We start from the raw sequence: 15,735 nt of genomic DNA, 5'->3' as shown, positions 1-15,735 counted from the left end.
CTATAGTCTAGTCTATAGTCTAGTCTATAGTCTAGTCTATAGTCTAGTCTATAGTCTAGTCTATAGTCTAGTCTATAGTCTAGTCTATAGTCTAGTCTATAGTCTAGTCTATAGTCTAGTCTATAGTCTAGTCTATAGTCTAGTCTATAGTCTAGTCTATAGTCTAGTCTATAGTCTAGTCTATAGTCTAGTCTATAGTCTAGTCTATAGTCTAGTCTATAGTCTAGTCTATAGTCTAGTCTATAGTCTAGTCTATAGTCTAGTCTATAGTCTAGTCTATAGTCTAGTCTATAGTCTAGTCTATAGTCTAGTCTATAGTCTAGTCTATAGTCTAGTCTATAGTCTAGTCTATAGTCTAGTCTATAGTCTAGTCTATAGTCTAGTCTATAGTCTAGTCTATAGTCTAGTCTATAGTCTAGTCTATAGTCTAGTCTATAGTCTAGTCTATAGTCTAGTCTATAGTCTAGTCTATAGTCTAGTCTATAGTCTAGTCTATAGTCTAGTCTATAGTCTAGTCTATAGTCTAGTGTATAATCTAGTCTATAGTCTAGTCTATAGTCTAGTCTATAGTCTAGTCTATAGTCTAGTCTATAGTCTAGTCTATAGTCTAGTCTATAGTCTAGTCTATAGTCTAGTCTATAGTCTAGTCTATAGTCTAGTCTATAGTCTAGTCTATAGTCTAGTCTATAGTCTAGTCTATAGTCTAGTCTATAGTCTAGTCTATAGTCTAGTCTATAGTCTAGTCTATAGTCTAGTCTATAGTCTAGTCTATAGTCTAGTCTATAGTCTAGTCTATAGTCTAGTCTATAGTCTAGTCTATAGTCTAGTCTATAGTCTAGTCTATAGTCTAGTCTATAGTCTAGTCTATAGTCTAGTCTATAGTCTAGTCTATAGTCTAGTCTATAGTCTAGTCTATAGTCTAGTCTATAGTCTAGTCTATAGTCTAGTCTATAGTCTAGTCTATAGTCTAGTCTATAGTCTAGTCTATAGTCTAGTCTATAGTCTAGTCTATAGTCTAGTCTATAGTCTAGTCTATAGTCTAGTCAAGTCTAGTCTATAGTCTAGTCTATAGTCTAGTCTATAGTCTAGTCTATAGTCTAGTCTATAGTCTAGTCTATAGTCTAGTCTATAGTCTAGTCTATAGTCTAGTCTATAGTCTAGTCTATAGTCTAGTCTATAGTCTAGTCTATAGTCTAGTCTATAGTCTAGTCTATAGTCTAGTCTATAGTCTAGTCTATAGTCTAGTCTATAGTCTAGTCTATAGTCTAGTCTAGTCTAGTCTATAGTCTAGTCTATAGTCTAGTCTATAGTCTAGTCTATAGTCTAGTCTATAGTCTAGTCTATAGTCTAGTCTATAGTCTAGTCTATAGTCTAGTCTATAGTCTAGTCTATAGTCTAGTCTATAGTCTAGTCTATAGTCTAGTCTATAGTCTAGTCTATAGTCTAGTCTATAGTCTAGTCTATAGTCTAGTCTATAGTCTAGTCTAGTCTAGTCTATAGTCTAGTCTATAGTCTAGTCTATAGTCTAGTCTATAGTCTAGTCTATAGTCTAGTCTATAGTCTAGTCTATAGTCTAGTCTATAGTCTAGTCTATAGTCTAGTCTATAGTCTAGTCTATAGTCTAGTCTATAGTCTAGTCTATAGTCTAGTCTATAGTCTAGTCTATAGTCTAGTCTATAGTCTAGTCTATAGTCTAGTCTATAGTCTAGTCTATAGTCTAGTCTATAGTCTAGTCTATAGTCTAGTCTATAGTCTAGTCTAGTCTAGTCTATCTAGTCTAGTCTATAGTCTAGTCTATAGTCTAGTCTATAGTCTAGTCTATAGTCTAGTCATAGTCTAGTCTATAGTCTAGTCTATAGTCTAGTCTATAGTCTAGTCTATAGTCTAGTCTATAGTCTAGTCTATAGTCTAGTCTATAGTCTAGTCTATAGTCTAGTCTATAGTCTAGTCTATAGTCTAGTCTATAGTCTAGTCTATAGTCTAGTCTATAGTCTAGTCTATAGTCTAGTCTATAGTCTAGTCTATAGTCTAGTCTATAGTCTAGTCTATAGTCTAGTCTATAGTCTAGTCTATAGTCTAGTCTATAGTCTAGTCTATAGTCTAGTCTATAGTCTAGTCTATAGTCTAGTCTATAGTCTAGTCTATAGTCTAGTCTATAGTCTAGTCTATAGTCTAGTCTATAGTCTAGTCTATAGTCTAGTCTATAGTCTAGTCTATAGTCTAGTCTATAGTCTAGTCTATAGTCTAGTCTATAGTCTAGTCTATAGTCTAGTCTATAGTCTAGTCTATAGTCTAGTCTATAGTCTAGTCTATAGTCTAGTCTATAGCTAGGTCTATCGTCTAGTCTATAGTCTAGTCTATAGTCTAGTCTCTAGTCTAGTCTATAGTCTAGGTCTAGTCTATAGTCTAGTCTATAGTCTAGTCTATAGTCTAGTCTATAGTTCTAGATCTATAGTCTAGTTCATAGTCTAGTCGATAGTCTAGTCTATAGTCTAGTCTATAGTCTAGTCTATAGTCTAGTCTATAGTCTCGTCTATAGGTCTAGTCTATAGTTCTCTAGTCCGGTCTATAGTCTAGGTCTTATAGTCTAGTCTATAGGTCTAGTCTATAGTCTAGTCTATAGTCTAGTCTATAGTCTAGCTTATCGTCTAGTCTATAGTCTAGGTCTATCGTCTAGTCTATAGTTAGGCTAAGTTCTAAGTCTATAAGTCTAGTCTATAGTCTAGTCTATAGTCTAGTCTATAGTCTAGTCTTTGTCTAGTATGTCTAGGTCTTATAGTTCTAGGCTCTAGTTAGTCGCTAGTTAGCTATAGTCTAAGTCCATAGTCTGTCTAGTCTATTTCTATAGTCTAGTCTATACGTCTAGTCTATAGTACTAGTCTATAGTCTAGTCTATAGTCTAGTTCCTATAGTCTATGTCTATAGTCTATTCTATAAGTCTAGTCTATAGTCTAGTCTATAGTCTAGTCATAGTCTAGTCTATAGTTCTAGCTCTAGTCTAGTCTATAGTCTAGTCTATAGTCTAGTCTATAGTCTAGTCTATAGTCTAGTCCTATAGTCTAGTCTATAGTCTAGTCTATAGTCTAGTCTATAGTCTAGTCTATAGTCTAGTCTATAGTCTAGTCTATAGTCTAGTCTATAGTCTAGTCTATAGTCTAGTCTATAGTCTAGTCTATAGTCTAGTCTATAGTCTAGTCTTATAGTCTAGTCTATAGTCTAGTCTATCGTCTAGTCTATAGTCTAGTCTATAGTCTAGTCTATAGTCTAGTCTATAGTCTAGTCTATAGTCTAGTCTATAGTCTAGTCTATAGTCTAGTCTATAGTCTAGTCTATAGTCTAGTCCATAGTCTAGTCTATAGTCTATTCTTAGTCTAGTCTATAGTCTAGTCTATAGTCTAGTCTATAGTCTAGTCTATAGTCTAGTCTATAGTCTAGTCTATAGTCTAGTCTATAGTCTAGTCTATAGTCTAGTCTATAATCTAGTCTATACTCTAGTCTATACTCTAGTCTATACTCTAGTCTATACTCTAGTCTATACTCTAGTCTATACTCTAGTCTATAGTTTAGTCTATAGTCTAGTCTATAGTCTCGTCTATAATCTAGTATATAGTGAAATATAGCTTTTTAATAAATATCAATTTTTCTCTTTTTTATATAAATTTTATTCATAATTTATAAATATTTTATACATAAATATTTTTTCTGTTTTGATTGGCGTTATATAATAATCTCTAAAAAAATTTTCTTAAAAATAGAATTCATAAATATTAGTTGTATGATAAATGTTTAAAAATACACGTATAATTTAAAAATGCTTAATGAAATATATTTACAAAATGTACCTAAGCCAATAAATAATGAAAATGCATTGATAGGTTTTCTTAAAACAAAAATTAATAAAATAAAAAATAAATACTTATAAATGATGGTTTAACCAAAAATAATTTCTAAAAAAAGAAAAAAAGTAAATGTTCAACAATTAAAATTATTCAGAGAAATTATTTTTGGTTAGTTATTAAAGAAAACAACAAAAGTAGAAAAATTTTTGAGCTTTACTGTAAGGTACACAGCAGAGACAAAAACCTTTAGCCAAAGTTAAAAATTGAAAGGTTAAAATATAGACTAAATTTCCTTTATTAAATGAAAGGAAATTTGTGTGATTGTTACCATGGGAAATTTGGTTGTTTTAAATAAATTTCCCTTTTAGGAATTTATTTACCAAATTTCCCTTTTTAGTTGGGAAACAAACCTTGAAAGGGAAATTATATCGAAGGTTTGCCTTGTAGCTAAATTTCCTTTTGGTTTAATTTTAGTATGAAAAATTTCCCTCTGTGGTTTGTGTTTCTGCTAAATGCTGCTCTTCGTTAAATTTACACTTTTGTTGTCTTATGCAATCTTTTACAATTTGACGATTTGTGTGTGTTTAGTGTAGTCTCCCACCCTTTAATTGTGATTCCCCATATTTTTCTTATTCGCGCAGTATTTTTCTTGCATTATATTTTCACTACCCGCTATTACAGCAGAATCTTCAGTGATGGGACATAAATTCAGATGCATATGAGGTGATTCTAATGATTCAACATGAACGTTCGATATAAATATTCTAGGTGATGATAGAATACGCCAGGTGAGCGGATTAAACAGACTTGTTTGATATTCCCAAAATACACTGGCGTAGACAGGATCTTTAATATATTTGCCGGCCACCATGGAACTGTATTCGTGAGTGGGTTCGAAATACATGGGTTTCGGGGAGAATTTCATTTTCTCTGTCGTTCTTTTGCGATTTTTACCATGTAAACGCACGGATAAAGTGCCAATTTCACCGCCATGCGAGGTACTTTCATCATGACCCGAAACGTGGACTGTAACTTTATAATGGTGGCCTGTAATAAGAAGAAAATTTGTGAGTTAGTTTTATATTTTAATTAAGATTTATTTGAAATTTTTAATACTTACGACAATAGGGTGGATGATCACCGGTCATCAAATATAATATGGGTGGCTTTTCTGGATTTATCTTTTCCTGCTGCGTTAAACGTTTATAGTCCTCCAAAGTATAATAACCCATGCGCATACATTGATGACCATTTTCATCACATCTGGCACATTTTCCCTCCTGGAAACTTTCATACGAATCACAGGTTATGGCCATAAAGGGACATTTACTTTTTATACTCTCCGTAAAGTATTGATAACTTCTAATATGATTGCAACCCAAAAACTGTTGCATATTAGCGAATACGGAATTTTGACGATTGCGCATATAATCTTGCAATTTAGCATCACAACCCGGCATATTTATACCGCCATTGGGATAAAAGTCCACATGACCAACACGCTGATACAAGCCCAAACCGCCCAATAAATTGCCATCGGTATGTATAACATCTACAAAATGGGCATCAGATCTATCTAAACGTACTATAGGATCAGTTTCAGCAAATAAAGGGGCAGCCGGATCTAAAGCTGTAATGCGAGCCAATTTCAAGCCAAAATCGGTTTGTAAATAAGAACCAGTATAACCGGCCACGTGTGAACCCAAAGAGTGGCCAATAAAATGGAAATTACTTAAATCCTTTAAGCCCAATTCCTCATAAACCATGTGTATAACATGAGCAGTAATAGCCCCCACTAAACGTATATTGGCTACGGCCTGAACATAAGGAGGGCTGGAGCCACCGCCCCAATCAATAAGCACTACTGCAGCCTCACCTTCCGGCTCATGGCTCAATATAGTTTTAGCCAATTCTACCATCTAAAAAGGTAAATGATAAAAATTTAGTTTATTTTAAAAAGATTTCAAAATGTTTCCTTAACTTACCCATGGAACATTTCCCGCTTCCAAATAGCCATGCGATAAAAAGAATATTTTTCCCTTAGGATTAATGCCCATATGTTGCACTGCCTCGGGATCATTTAAATCTATATATTTGGGTTGATCAAATGCTCGTGTGGTATACAAAGTATAATGTGGTTCTATTTGGGAAGGTTTTTGAGGATGTACATTAATCTGACGGGTCTTAGCAGTCCAGGGACCATTTAATGGAAAGCAGCCATAAACACCATAACATTTTACTTCATTTGGATCTGAAAGAAATCATAATTTTATTATAAAATTTCTTTAAGTGTTTCTTTAAAAGTTTTAGCTTATCAATTTAATTCAATTATTCGTAAAACTATATTTTTTTTTTCTGTGGTAATTGTATTCTTCTAAATAATCTCTCATGCTTGAACCCTTCAAGTACGTTGTTATTGGATTGATAGATAACCCGGTTATATATTTTTTTGCATTTTTTATTATTTATGGTTCAATGCGTCTAAATATTTACAATTGTCTTTTTTTGTTTTTTTTTTTTTTTTTTTTGTCTATTTTTAGTTTAATAGTTTTCATAAAGATGTATTATATTATATTAAAATTTTGTTACCAGGTTAATGATTTCTAAGTCGTTGTTTCTAGACAACAAATCATTAAATACAATTTTTTAATAATAAAATAACCCCTTGGTGACTAGGAAAGTTTTTGCAAAAGATTAAGTTTTGGAAAGTGTTAAAGTCATTTGATTACTTGAAATTTGTAAAAGTTTCTGAAATCTGTTTCAGGGTCTCTAAGATGTTCAATTATAATACAATGAAGCTTTTAGAGACCTTGATGTTTACAAATTATGAATGTATTTCATGCTTCATTAACCTGTTTTAAACCAGAGATGTACGGTGATCTGCATCGACTAAGTCCAAATAGTAGAATAATATATTAACTATCAAGAGAATTCAATAGCTTTTGTTTACTATTACGAGTACTATTAAAAAGCTTTTAATCATTAGCGGCATTCTTTAAATTCATTTTAAGTTTTAGCTGCTGCAAGCTGATCATGATGAAGCTTTTAGGTTCCCTAACATTAATAAATCTGAAGCGATCAACTAATACACTGGGTGGTTCTTTTATATATATATATATATATATATATATATATATATATATATATATATATATATATATATATATATATATATATATATATATATATATATATATATATATATATCTGTTTATTTGTACAGTTTTAGACCAGACTCCTGTCACAAACAGCTTAGAAGATCAATTTAGCGACAGCACTGTCAAGCTTAGAAGCTTTATTACCATGATTTTAAGCCGTTTTTCCAAAAGCATAGAGGTGAGTCCATGCCGGTTTTATAATAGTTCTTTACTTTAAATGTTGACCACTGAGAAATTTCTTAAAAGTCGATAACTGAAAGCTTGTAGCAGATTTCAGAACAGTCGAACAGTTGCAACTTTAGTTAATGGATGACGGATCGTTGTAAGTCTTTATTTTGAACCTACCAATAATAGTTTTAGGACTGATCTCTTCGAGCCTATTAAACGATCGATTGATACTGATTGTCAGTTTATTAAGTCTCCATTTTGAATACCAAGAGCAAATTTAAATTAAATTGTTTGGTCTATTTGTAATTTACAGTTATTATCAAAAAGTCTGACTTCTTCGATCAGAAGTGATTTAAAATATGTTGAAAAGTATGAATTGTACAGCAGTGGGGTCCTAAACCTAAAGATCTGCATATTTTCAAAACGAAAGTTATTTCCACGAGAACATAACCTTTCACTCCATTAAGTTGATCTTTACTTGACAATCGATGGCCTTGTGAAAACCGAGAACTGATTTTAGACAACAGTCACAATAGTCTCAAATATGAACATATAGGAAAAGGAAGAAACAAGCTTGGTTGTTTTTAAAGGATCGACTATAATTTGAAACTTTTTGACCATATTTGATCTTGTGAGGCTCCAGTACTTTTGGAGGAAATATAGAACTTCAGAGAAACGTTAGTTAAAGCTTACTTCATTAAAAATCTTCAGAGAAATACTCTGAAGTAAAATTAAACGACTTCCGATAAGTCTTACGCACAAAACTATGTCTGGTTCTCTGATGATACATTCAGCAAACATTTTTGGAGTACATAATCCATTTAGGTATTCCAAAAACTACTCCCCTGTAAATAATATTGGAGTACATGATCCGTTTAGAAGTGTTATGAAATGCAGGTATGGACCATGTTTATTCTTTTATTAAACTAGATGGTCCATGGTCTTCATTCCGGAGGACCATTTTGCGGATCATGTACTCCTATAATTTTGCAAAGGGAGTATTTTTGGGATTAGTCTGATATTATGAATGGATAGATTACGTGGTCCACATCTAGGACATTATAAAGATAATATTAAATGGAGTATGTCATACGTTTGGATTAGTTTCGCATCAGTCCTTTGAGGAGTAATCAATTTTGCAACTTAGATTCAGGAATATTTAAGAATCTGATATTACTACCCTTCTACAAATAAAAACTGCGTGAGTTGATTTTAAATTACACCTACTAGAGTCACAAATACCAAAACTAGAGGAAAGTAAACTTACTCAAAACTGGACTACTGACTAGTTCTTTAGGGACGAGAGTCAATTCTAGTTTAAACGTTTAAGTATTGTAGACAGACTAGTTGGAACCTCTTAGATTTATTTCAAAAAACTAAAACCTATTTTCATAAATTTTGAATTAGTTTAAAATGCATTAAATACATTAGAGACATATTTCGACCATTTAAGTACAGCAAACTAAAAGCCCTTTATTGGATTTCAGATCTCATTCTACAGCTGCTAACAGTTGCAGCCAAAGTATTCATAGATTTAATAGGTTCATAAATTCATATTTTTTTTTTATTAAACTTCTGATATTTCCTTTGAAGATAATGATGGTTTATAATAATAAAATAAATCGAGTTACAATTATTCATTATCAATAGGGTCTTTCCAACTGTAAATTAAAAATATAAAAGAAACAAGCTAATCTCATTTTTAATAAACTACATTATCTGCTAAATAAAATCAAAACCAACAAAGAAAAACCAAATGCAATAAATAGACTTAAAAGCAATCACTCACTATAAATAAAAAAAAGCCATTGCAACTAAGTAGAAACCTAACACGAGGTACTTTTTTTTGTAGCAACTAATTTTAAACACGTTAAATTGGCTCATACAACACAATAATTTGTTAAACAAAGAAATATAAGTTTACATTTTTTTTTTTTTTGTAATTTAAAACCAAAAAATGTAATCAATGAATTTTCCAGAAAAAAATTTTAAATTGTTTAAAGATTTCATATACATTAGAGTTTAAAAGCTCTTACTTACCACTTTTAGGGGCAGGAGGTAGATCAATTAATGTGTTCACAGCAGCTCGGCTAGTATGATTTGCCAAATACAACATGGTCTGCAACATGAGACCACCAGTGGAATTTGCAACATACATTTTTCTTTAAAAAAAAATGTTTGTTGTCTTTTGGTGCACAAAATATTACAACAGGAACTTGTTGTTTTGTTACTTTTTTTTAACAATTTTAAATTTCTTAAATTTAAAGGAAATTTAGAATTAATTAATATTTTTTAACCATAGGATTTATTATCACTTTTATTTTAGTTCATTAAATTGTCTGTGTTCTTTTTAATTAATTTAAATATTTGGTTTTTTGTTGTTGTTAATCTTATCTTTTTATTAGTTTTAATATAGTATTTTTTAAATTGATTTTCTTTTTTAAAGTTTAGCGTACTTTTTTTCTTAATATTTTTTTCTTTTTCTTAAACCTTGTCTTTTGTTGAAATTCACCGCTATACTAAGTTTAATTCACAGACATGTTCGATTTTATATATAAGCCCCGCTATGCTCTCAATCCTCTTTTCGATCAATCAATCTTTCGCTCTCGGTGACTTATTTTACTCTTTTATAGATCTCTTTGGTTGATTTTTTTTTTTTGTTTAATTCATTGTTTTTAAACTGATTATGATGAACGATCGTCTTGGCTGTGATGTTTATTATTTCTTGTTTTCATTAATAGTGGGTCTGTTTAGAGTTGCCATGAATCGGTAATTTTCTCATGGTAATGTCTTAACCGAATCTAGTTTGAACTTTTATGTTCAGCCGACTTTTGACTTTAACTTGATGATAGCATATTTAGATCTGCCATGAAAAATTCATGCCAGACTATCTGTGGCCTCCGGTAGGTTAGTGGCTAGCGTTCTAGTCTGGTAGGCCTGGGGCAAACGTTAAGGAGCACACGACGGGCCCCATAGAGCACATATATTTTTAAATTAATTTTAAACTAATTATCTGTAGACTATACTATAGATTAGCCTACAGACTAGACTATAGACTAGACTTTAGACTAGACTATAGACTAGACTATGGACTAGACTATAGACTAGACTATAGACTAGACTATAGACTAGACTATAGACTAGACTATAGACTAGACTATAGACTAGACTATAGACTAGACTATAGACTAGACTATAGACTAGACCATAGACTAGACTATAGACTACACTATAGACTACACTATAGACTAGACTATAGACTAGACTATAGACTAGACTATAGACTAGACTATAGACTAGACTATAGACTAGACTATAGACTAGACTATAGACTAGACTATAGACTAGACTATAGACTAGACTATAGACTAGACTATAGACTAGACTATAGACTAGACTATAGACTAGACTATAGACTAGACTATAGACTAGACTATAGACTAGACTATAGACTAGACTATAGACTATACTATAGACTAGACTATAGACTAGACTATAGACTAGACTATAGACTAGACTATAGACTAGACTATAGACTAGACTATAGACTAGACTATAGACTAGACTATAGACTAGACTATAGACTAGACTATAGACTAGACTATAGACTAGACTATAGACTAGACTATAGACTAGACTATAGACTAGACTATAGACTAGACTATAGACTAGACTATAGACTAGACTATAGACTAGAGTATAGACTAGACTATAGACTAGACTATAGACTAGACTATAGACTAGACTATAGACTAGACTATAGATTAGACTATAGACTAGACCATAGACTAGACTATAGACTAGACTATAGACTAGACTATAGATTAGACTATAGACTAGACTATAGACTAGACTATAGACTAGACTATAGACTAGACTATAGACTAGACTATAGACTAGTTTATAGACTAGACTATAGACTAGACTATAGACTAGACTATAGACTAGTTTATAGACTAGACTATAGACTAGACTATAGACTAGACTATAGACTAGACTAGACTAGACTATAGACTAGACTATAGACTAGACTATAGACTAGACTATAGACTAGACTATAGACTAGACTATAGACTAGACTATAGACTAGACTATAGACTAGACTATAGACTAGACTATAGACTAGACTATAGACTAGACTATAGACTAGACTATAGACTAGACTAGACTAGACTATAGACTAGACTATAGACTAGACTATAGACTAGACTATAGACTAGACTATAGACTAGACTATAGACTAGACTATAGACTAGACTATAGACTAGACTATAGACTAGACTATAGACTAGACTATAGACTAGACTATAGACTAGACTATAGACTAGACTATAGACTAGACTATAGACTAGACTATAGACTAGACTATAGACTAGACTATAGACTAGACTATAGACTAGACTATAGACTAGACTATAGACTAGACTATAGACTAGACTATAGACTAGACTATAGACTAGACTATAGACTAGACTATAGACTAGACTATAGACTAGACTATAGACTAGACTAGACTAGACTATAGACTAGACTATAGACTAGACTATAGACTAGACTATAGACTAGACTATAGACTAGACTATAGACTAGACTATAGACTAGACTATAGACTAGACTATAGACTAGACTATAGACTAGACTATAGACTAGACTATAGACTAGACTATAGACTAGACTATAGACTAGACTATAGACTAGACTATAGACTAGACTATAGACTAGACTATAGACTAGACTATAGACTAGACTATAGACTAGACTATAGACTAGACTATAGACTATAGACTATAGACTAGACTAGACTAGAGACTAGACTATAGACTAGACTATAGACTATAGACTAGACTAGAGACTAGACTATAGACTAGACTATAGACTAGACTATAGACTAGACTATAGACTAGACTATAGGCTAGACTATAGACTAGACTATAGACTAGACTATAGACTAGACTATAGACTAGACTGTAGACTAGACTATAGACTAGACTATAGACTAGACTATAGACTAGACTATAGACTAGACTATAGACTAGACTATAGACTAGACTATAGACTAGACTATAGACTAGACTATAGACTAGACTATAGACTAGACTATAGACTAGACTATAGACTAGACTATAGACTAGACTATAGACTAGACTATAGACTAGACTATAGACTAGACTATAGACTAGACTATAGACTAGACTATAGACTAGACTATAGACTAGACTATAGACTATAGACTAGACTATAGACTAGACTATAGACTAGACTATAGACTAGACTATAGACTAGACTATAGACTGTTCGAAAATTCCAATTCCGAGTTTTAAAAATCCTCAACAATCCTCATGATTTACCAACCTGGTAACCCTTTTCTTTCACTTGCTCACTTGCAAAGAGTGTTTGCCTGCACTCGTGCTGCTCACTTTATTTTTACTGATATGAGGAGTATCATTGGGGATCGTCATCATGAGTGGCCACTGGTTGCTTGCTGATCGGTATTTCGTCTTATTGATATTTTTTTTTCTACACATGAATTATGAGAATTTTGCCGGCTTTCAACTGATCGTAAAGTGGTTCAGTTTTTTTTATTTTTTTGCGGTTGTTTAGTTTCTATTGAATGCGTATGATCTTGGGTTATGTTTTTTGTTTTTTTTGTGGACTCACTGCTGGGCTTGAGCTTAATGCAATAGTGTTTTTCAGTTGTACATGTTTTTAATCACATTTTGTTTTTTTTTTTCATTCTTGTTTTTGCGCTTAACTGCAAAAATAAAACGGAAAAGTTCATTTGCTGCATTGACGTGCGCATTGCGCATTTTTTAATATGCACATATTTGTAGTGCACTGCGAGAAAAGGGTGGGGGTTAGAAACTTTGATGTCTTAGAATTTGAATTTTATATGATAATTAAAAGAAATATTTTGTTAGAAAACTTATCAATATTCTAGACCGAAGGTATCAATTACGGGATCGCTACAAAATTTTGCTTTGGGAAGAGATCGACTCTACTTCGAAAACCTTAATTAAGGAGACCTGTCTCTATAACTTGGCCTACTTTTAGAAAATGTCTTAAATCTGGTTCATCATTTGTCATCTTATTTTAAACCAAATTTCCAAAAAACATTTGCGACATCGAAAATATTAGTAGTTCTTACCCGTTGCCAATAGAAATATTCTGAACCGATTTTAAACGGCTTAAGTTTCGAATACAAACCACTTTCGTTTTGATCGCTTTCCGATAGATTCTGCTGATATTCAACTAACATCCATTTCTCATCCACTGTGCAAGTCACCCGCTTGTGACTTGTAAAGGAGACTCAGTAAACAATTTTTTACACTATTTATACGGGTCATGTACTTTGCTCAAGTATTAAAGTTATCGAAACCCCGTACCAAATGAAGGCTATCGTCAATGTAATGATGCATTCCCCTCGCAACTACACTATTGCGATAAATATTCTTGATTCAACTACAGCATCTGGAGATATATATTCGATAATCCAAAATATATCATCAAGATCCCTAGTAAACTCTCCACGAAATTAAATCGAACCAAATAATCGCCCCACTGGAACAGGATTTCATTGCGACAGTTGTTCAGCCAAACTAAGATTTTCCCTAAATTATAACGAGCATACATCCAGACAAATACCCGACTCGTAGAGGCAGTCACTGACCGACTGAAGGGCGGTCGTAAACCCTAACAATTCAATGTATTCCACATAGTCACATTACAGATATGGTTGACACCACAATATCACCGAAACACTTAGACAAAGTATTTGTATATATCAGACCTTTAACCAATACTTTCTTCCCGATATTGGGTTTTAACCACAGCTACCTCTTTCACTATAAATAACCAGGGCAGGATATGTCCGGCGGGCAACTGATCAGAGATTCCTACAGTTTGAAATAGTGGCCAACCCGAGGTACTGATAGCACATTTTTACCCCGGGGTTGAAATAACACTAAGATGTGGGATGATCCACCAAGGAAACCTGACCCTTCGGGAAAACTTTGACAAATGAATATAATCACGCGATACTCTAGAAATATAAATTTCATAAAAATATATTTTACAATCTTTTAAAAGAATCTTGTTCTGACATTGTAATCTATAGATTCTGAATAAAATTCCTTGGAATCCGAATTTCATAGAATCCTTGAAATAAGAAAAGCGTTTAAACGGCAAAACAATGAGAAGTAAAATATATAATATTAATATTATGAGGACCTTTCAAAAGCTGTAAATAAACTGAAACCGAAAGTCGGGATATTGGCCTTTAAGACCAAAGTTTTGCTGCTAGATGGATTCTGACCAAACTATTTATGCTGTAATCTACCGCAGTATTCTTTAATATATCATCGTGACCTTTAAATTTCATGTTGCTTTATGATTCCTTCCTTTCAATCGATTAAGTTTTATGGGAACTAGTTAAAATTTGGCAATATTTTCATACTTTTTTGAACGAGGAAATCTTTTAAGCTAATTTTGCTCAAGGTTTCCAAAAAAAAAAACATTTTCAAATCAAAAAATTTCCATTCTAAACCCCCATCTAATTATTTACCAAAAAAAAAGTTATATTGTTTACATGTTTTACTTACAATGACATCATTTGTTTACACACTGTAAAAATACGTGTAAAAACAAGCAAGGTTATCAACAAAAAATTGTTTACGAAAAATCTTCTTAAAAACGTCAAAAAGGTATGAAAATAACAAATAAATCAAAGTGAAGATGTTAATAAAAATATAAAAACAAAAATATCAAATCATTGAAGATAATAAGGAAATCTTTAAAGACCACCAAAGTAATTACAATAAAAATACCAAAATTTTAACAATTTATTTAGTTACAAGGCGAATCCTCATTTAAATCAAATTTAATAAAACAGACTTTAGACTTTGTTTTAGAAAAATTCTATTAAAAATACTTTCTTGCTCAAAAATATTGATAAGATTGAAAAAAACTCAAACTAAAGTCCAATTACTAAGTCAAACCTTATTACAAGCAAACAGATGTAGTAACTTAATATAGAATTCAATTAAAAAAAAAAACTATTCAAACTCAAGTATAATTTTATAAAAATAGTTTTTTGTTTTTCAAAACAAGTCCGCCATATTAAAACTGCCAGTTGTTCAGACCCCCTCACAAGCCCCTTTAACCAATCAAGCTAGAGATAAGTACGCTCAATTAGTCTTGATCCTAGATCACCTCTCTTCTCTATTTACCACTAACTACGCTGCAATTGACGTCAATAGACAGATTAATCCTGTTTCTTATATTTCGCATCAAGTCCAAAATAATACATTCATACACACACACTCACACACCAAATAAATCTTTATTAATCATATTAAATATAGAATATCATTGAAGTATTTCTTCAGCAGTAACATCCATCCATCTCTATGGGTCAGACAGATGTCACTTAATTTCCCCAATTAAAAACACGAACAAAAAAGACATGGTGGACTTTGTTTCATAAGTATATGGTTATAGTAATGGAAATAATTATAAATCGAAAAGGGAAAAAGAAGAAATTTCCGACATATCCGCATTTGTAGAGATTTTGG

The 15,735-nt window shown here is 32.0% G+C and overlaps 1 protein-coding gene across 1 annotated transcript; it reads right to left on the bottom strand.

Moving 5' to 3' along the window:
• Positions 1 to 3,652: 3,652 nt before the first annotated feature.
• On the bottom strand, positions 3,653 to 9,698 carry LOC119611513 (pancreatic triacylglycerol lipase). The gene is made up of 4 exons (XM_037967120.1): positions 9,206 to 9,698; positions 5,825 to 6,090; positions 4,960 to 5,758; positions 3,653 to 4,886 (listed from the first exon to the last, which is right to left on the bottom strand). Exons 1-4 carry the CDS (start codon positions 9,321 to 9,323, stop codon positions 4,444 to 4,446), a joined length of 1,626 nt encoding a protein of 541 aa, XP_037823048.1. The 5' UTR covers positions 9,324 to 9,698; the 3' UTR covers positions 3,653 to 4,443.
• Between the last annotated feature and the right edge of the window lie 6,037 nt (positions 9,699 to 15,735).

The sequence above is a fragment of the Lucilia sericata genome, unplaced genomic scaffold, assembly GCF_015586225.1.
Source record: "Lucilia sericata isolate MDLA Ls3-8-SP2 unplaced genomic scaffold, ASM1558622v1 Contig001469F_arrow, whole genome shotgun sequence".
Lineage (NCBI taxonomy): Eukaryota > Metazoa > Arthropoda > Insecta > Diptera > Calliphoridae > Lucilia > Lucilia sericata.
Note: the sequence above shows the minus strand (reverse complement) of the source record. Positions and strands in the feature narration are given on the sequence as shown.

Coding starts and splice junctions, on each gene's coding strand:
- LOC119611513 (XM_037967120.1), bottom strand. CDS start 9,323: ATGTATGTTGCAAATTCCACTGGTGGTCTCATGTTGCAGACCATGTTG. Junction 5,759..5,824: donor AAGCGGGAAATGTTCCATGG/GTAAGTTAAGGA, acceptor TTACCTTTTTAG/ATGGTAGAATTGGCTAAAAC. Junction 4,887..4,959: donor TGATCATCCACCCTATTGTC/GTAAGTATTAAA, acceptor TTCTTATTACAG/GCCACCATTATAAAGTTACA.